This window comes from Phyllostomus discolor, chromosome 1, assembly GCF_004126475.2.
Source record: "Phyllostomus discolor isolate MPI-MPIP mPhyDis1 chromosome 1, mPhyDis1.pri.v3, whole genome shotgun sequence".
NCBI classification, from domain to species: Eukaryota; Metazoa; Chordata; class Mammalia; order Chiroptera; family Phyllostomidae; genus Phyllostomus; species Phyllostomus discolor.
Window position 1 is genome coordinate 67,425,144 of NC_040903.2, and position 6,000 is coordinate 67,431,143.

Below are 6,000 nucleotides of genomic sequence, written 5' to 3' on the forward strand. Positions count from 1 at the left end.
CACTAGGATGTATGCAAACGCTCCAGGTCAAAATAGTGTTCCCTCTCTGGGGTCCACTCACCATGTCCCTCCCACTCGGGCTTCTTTTAAAAAGCTGGTTTCTCTAGGGACCTGCGCAGACCACGACACAGACCCATCCGGCCGGCCAAATGAGGACAAAGAAAGCGGGGGTAACTCTAGGGTGGCTCGGGTTCTTTGAAACCCGGGCTCTCAGTTCGGAACGACAAATATCACTTACTGGTGCTGTCAAACGGTATCTGCTTGCACTGCGCAGACCCCTCGGCGGGCCAAGGGCAGTAATAGACGGCTCCCCCTTCCACGATGTCTGGCTGGGTGGTGTTGGCTTTGGGCGCTCCCACCAAGACACTCGCTCTGCGAAGGGGTTGGAGAAAACCACTCGCTGAGAATCCACAACGCGCACGGGAGATGCAGTCTCCGGCCGCGCGCCACTCGGACTAGTGTGGGGGTCGCGGGCAGAAACGTATGTTTGAGGGAGCCGACTGTCAAACCTTATTTCCTCTTGGAAACCTGCGGGCGTCTGAAACCTGGTTTGGAAGAGGGTGCAAATAGTCCTAATTCTTCTCTAGGTGGAGCTGTGCATACAGTGAGAGGAGAGAAGAGGAGAGGAGAGGGGTGGGCGGTGGGGGGAGCAAAGGACGGAGCCCAGCTGCCGGCAGCCAGCAGACAGCACTCGCGCCCAGACACTTAATTGTTACAGGCTATATGTAAACAGACCGTGTCGTGGTCGTGGTCTTAATTGGCCTGAGTCGGCTGGGTCCGGCTTTCTCCTTTGTGCAATGCTGGGGTCCTTATACCGGGAAGTCCCGAACACTGACGGATTCTGAGCAAGTGGCAGGTCACTAGTTTAAAGGGCACAAGGCACATTCAGCCTGTCAGGGGAGAGAAGAGGCTGGTGGCGGGGAGCGGGATGCGACCTTAAGTGGAGAGCGGGAGGGAATCCCCGGAATCGCCTTCGCGGGCTGCGGGACGGGCGCTGGCCCCGGGCGGAGAGGCGCTGACACAACCTGTGGCCGGGTTCGCCCCCACACGCGAACTCCCAGCGCCGGGCGACTTACGTGCGAGCCGCAGGTATGTGGAAGTCCACCGCGTAGCCGAAGTAGCTGCCCTCTGGGCCGCTGTACACCGTGAGCTTGTCCACGTCCAAGTTGAACGCCTGCGAGGCAGGGGACCACAGCATCCCCAGCGCAGCCGAGAAGCAGCAGAGGGGCGCGAGCGGCTGCGCCCGGCTGCCCCGGGGACTGCGGCGGGCCCCGGCAGACATCGCCGTCCGCCCCGGCGGCTGCTCACTTGGGAGGGGGACCCCAGGTGGAAAACTGCGGGGGTGGTAACTGGCGGTCTCCAGATGCCCCATCCCGGCTCTGCGCGCGCAGCGCGTCAGCGGTGACAGCCCCGGGCGCTCTGCCGCGCGTCTCCTGTGATCTGCTCCCCGCCAGCTCGCAGCCCGCTCCCCCGCCGGCTCGGGGGCTGGCCGAGTGGATCCGAGCCCTCCTCTGGCAGCGGGAGGGGGGCCGGGCGCTCTCGGGGCGCCTCCTAGCGGCAGGTCCACCGGCTCCAGGCGGGAGCCGGCGACTCCGGGGCCACCCCAGCCCCTGCTGGCGGCGGGCGCCAGGGCTCTTGGTTTTCTATTACAGTTGCATCTCAAGGACGATCTGAGTTTCGTACATGTCAAATTTAAGCCATTGCTTTTGGAAGGCATGCCCCCCCCCCCCCAACCCGTGCGGGGCGAGAGTTTGCTCCAGTTTGTTCCAAATGGAAGAATGTGAAAACGTACCCCTCCATGAGGCGGGATAGAGCGTCCTCTTTACATAACCTCTGCAGTCTGAAGACCCTCTGGGTGGATGCATTTTTTTCCGTCTGTGACTGAGAAAATCTAAATCGAATAACCCTCTCCTCCAACTCCACCCCAGCTTGCTGCAGAGGAAACTAAGAAACAAAGAAAGTCTTGAGGTTTTATTTAGGACTTTTTCAAAGGCACGCGGGGCATGTTAAATGTCCTGTATTAAATCTTCACGAACCTGTGTAATTGTGATGAAGATCAGCAAAGTTAGGAATGTTGGAATTTACAGTTTACACTCAGCAAGGGCACAAGGTGTAGGCTGGAATCTACAGGAGTTCTATTATGGCTCTCTTTCTGTGCCTTCTGCTTGGGGGCACAATGAAGGAGTAGGCGGGGAAGGGCGATGAGAAACACAGCATCAATGCCCTTACATAACCTGTGGTCCTCCAGGGAAATAGGGCTAACCTGAAACACAGCAATTTAACTGGTGGGCATGGGGGAAGCTTTGGACAGGAGAGGTAAGCAGTTTAAGGAGATTTGGTGGCAGATGTAAACTTGGGCAGGAATTTAAATAGCAGGCTTGGGTTGGGGCATTGTGTATGGAGAAGTTGAGGGTAAGTGTTAAAGACACAAAGGCCAGGGGATGAAACGGTTGTGCCAGGGGATGGCATAAAAGAGTGCGTGAGGGAGTGGTAAGAGATAAGGATGGACCTCCTGAGACAGAGGATCTGCATTAACAAGAACAGTTATTGAGGCTAAGGGAGGCAGGTCCAGAGCAGAGGCACGACATGCCCACAGGGATTCAAAAAGTTTAGTGGCCAGGATGTGTGTGTGTGTGGGGGGGGGGGGGGTGAGGGGCAGGGCGGTGAAGGAGATGAGAGGGGAACAGTTGTTAGAAGAGAGAGAAAGCAAAGAAGCTGTTGCCTGAACACACCGGGCAATGAGGACCTGCACAAGGTTAACAGAAGGAAGGGAAGGGAAGGCCGCAGTGTTCATGAGAAGGGAAGGGGTCCGGAGACTGCTGGCAGAATGAAAGTGAGAGTCCGGGGGTGAGTCTGAAGGTATCTACTTAGGAGAAAAGAATAACAAATAGTAACAATTGGGCAAAGAGCACAGGATGGGAGGTAAATGGTGAGTTAGATGCTGGGTTTGTTGAATGTGAGCCTGGGAGAGGCTGGAAGCAGAAAATGCAGTTCAGAGTCGTGGTCAGTCTGGCGGCACAGATTTGGGAATCTATCTGCAGAAACTCTCCGAGCTCCCTAAAAAGCTGGACCTCTCCCTCTCTCTTACATCAAAATCCACTTGGTAGACAGATTTGAATTTTATGTCTTTGTCTTTGCTTGTCTTGTCCCTATAAAAATAGTAAAAATTAATGAGCTATAACATTACCTGGCAAATCACCAGGTCTGGATAATTTCCTAACTGGATAGTTTTTTTCCCAGACAAGGACTTAACAGGAGATTGTAGGAGACTTTTTTCCTCAATTCAAAAGTCCATTTGTGTGGAACATAGAGCCTGCTTCTCTGGTCAAGTTACTAGTATTAATAAATGTGATATTCCCTGTAGTAAGTTCGAATGAGTAATTCACATGCAGCATTCACGTGGGGTGTGCAAAGCTGTGCAGGACATAGAGGCTCAGCAATAAACTCAAATCCATCATTTCCTGACCCTAGCATGCTGAACTCGAGGAATCCATTTACTGCATGCAAGCATTAGAAATGGAGCCCCTAAAGAGGCAGGAAGGAACAGTATAGTCCTCGATGTGCCCTTGGCCCACTACTGACTCTCTGGGCAGACGCAGCTGTGCGTTAAAGCGCTTCAGTTTGTGCGGAGCAGCACATCACCAGGTGTCCCTTTGTTACTCCCTTATTTGGTGATATTTCTTGCAAGTTCCTTATCTTTTTACATAAGCTAGGGTAGGTAGGGAAAGAAAAATTCTACTTCTTGCCACATAATTGGATGCGTATGCTTGTTCCTTCCTTCTGAAACACACGTGTTCTTGACTTACACAATCCGTATTCTTAACAGGGTCATTTTCCACCTTACAAATTAGGGCACTGAGGTTCACAGAGGTACAACAGTGAGCAGATTTACAGAGCAAGTAAGAGGTGCAATTTGGATGCAGGACTGTCAGGTGCCAAAAGCAGTTCCTGCTATTAGGTCTATAAGAATATGTATACATATATATTTTCCCCTAGGCTAACCGTTTGTGCATGCCTGTGGGTGATTGAGAAGTGGCACCAAGCTGTGTACTCTTCCAAGAGACCTTGGAGACAGGGTTGATGACACAGCAATTCCCCCTTATCCACAGTTTCACTCTCTGTGGTTTCAGTCAACCGTGGTCTGAAAGTATTAAATGAAAATTCCAGAAATAACAATTGGTAAGTCTTAAGTTGCATACTGTTCTGAGTCTCATGATGGAATCTCATGAGTCCTGCTCCATCTCACCCAGGACACGAACCACCCTCTTGTCCAGCATCTCCACACCATAGACTCTTCCCAGCTGTAGGTCACTCAGACCAACTTTCATGGTATCGAAGTGCTTGTGGCCAAGTAATCCCTGTTTTACTTAATAACGGTGCCAACGTGTAAGAATAGTGAGGCTGGTGATTCAGATATACCAGAGAGAAGCCGAAAAGTGCTTCCTTTAAATGAAAGGTCTGTGTGTATAAGAAAACACATAGTTTCGATAGATGGAGAATTTGGTACTATCAGCAGCTTCTGGCATCCACTGGGGGTCTTAGCATGTATTTCCTGTGGATAATACTGAAGAGTATTATCTGTGGGAGACTACTGAACCTTAGTCTTCAAAAATGGAGGGAAAGCAAGCTAACTCAAAGCTCCTCAACCTCCCTCAGAGGCCAGAAGCCTGGGAGAGTAGTAATTCTCCCAAGAAGCTGGGGGTGGGGGCAGGGGGAGCTGTAACAACTGCAGAGACAGAATAGGTCGGAATAGGTGTCTTGCACATTTCACTACTCTGACACATGGGAAGCGTGCCAATCAGTAAGAGCTGGAGTGTTGTCTGAGAAACACATGGGCAGTGGCAGGCCTCACGCTGAATGAGAAGCTTGACGTTTTAAAGATCTACCAGCACTGATTTATCTGTCAGAAAAGCAAGTCTGGGAATTGTTTATCATGCATGTGAGTATGTGTGTATGTGTGTATGTTTAATACTGGGAAAGGTATACATACTTGTTTTCTAGAAAGAAAAGGAAAGAACCTGAAGGTCAAAGATAGAACAGATTTGGCCCAAATGTCCCAAAAATAAATAAGTAAAGAGCACCATAGGAAAAAAAATGATCTCTGGGTTGTAGCCATGTACAAAGTACTTAAAAATAGAGATGTTGTAATATTTAACCACTAGTGCATACTTTTTTTAACAGAGACCAAAATACATTTGTAACTCTACCAATTGTTATTTCTATGTGTAAATGTTTCTTTATATGATAAAATGTGATCCCGCCTTCAAATCAAAGGGTATGAGTTCCGACATGATTATTTCATTAATACAACCATGTTTTCAATATGTTCATTAAACTATTTACAATATAAGCCAATGTAAAACAATATGTTCTGGAAGGTTCCATTGGCTTTAAAAATGCACCAGAAACGGAAGGTAGTTTTTCAACCTCTTCTTGTGTTCTGTGGAATCGAGGTGAGGCTGGGTTGTTTTTTCCGACCAACAGTCCTGAGTTTTTCTGCCATATTAGAAACAACCGATTAGTAGAACCTGGCAATAGAACCCTCCTGAAAGGAAAGAACTTTAAAATCCATCAAGTGTCTCTAAACATAAGCTTATGTCTACAAATATTCTATTCTGGTCCCTGGAGGGTGAACGTCATCATAGTAAAGTCATTTTTTCCTTTTCGATGGTTTTGTCTGCGGTTCCCTGTTAGGACTCTCCTTCGGGGCTTTATGGCCGCTGCGGAGGCAGGAGCGCTGCTGCCCCGCGGCCCTGTGTGGGCCGGCGCTCAAGCACAGCCAAAGGTTGGGTAGCTGAAGGAAAACTCCCACTAGTCAAAACCAGACTCTGCCTTGATCCCTTTTTAGAATGAACCTTTTAAATACAGCTCTGCTTTAAACAAAAATAAAAATAAATAAAAACAGTTTTTCCTCTAAAGGAAAGGTGACTGAGGCAAACTATGTTCTGCCAAAGCCTTGACCTTTGGGGATGAACCTCCCTGAGGGGCAGAGCCGCAGGG

At 49.7% G+C, this 6,000-nt stretch overlaps 1 protein-coding gene across 1 annotated transcript in view; it reads right to left on the minus strand.

Moving 5' to 3' along the window:
* ITGA8 (integrin subunit alpha 8) overlaps positions 1-1,592 on the minus strand; it is a 170,339-nt gene extending 168,747 nt beyond the window's left edge. Inside the window, exons 1-2 of the mRNA XM_028508025.2 lie at positions 1,077-1,592; positions 239-372 (exon numbers count right to left, since the gene is read on the minus strand). Of these exons, the coding sequence (XP_028363826.2) occupies positions 239-372; positions 1,077-1,372 (430 nt within the window). The 5' untranslated portion in view covers positions 1,373-1,592. The remainder of the gene's footprint in view (positions 1-238; positions 373-1,076) is intronic.
* Positions 1,593-6,000: the final 4,408 nt, after the last annotated feature.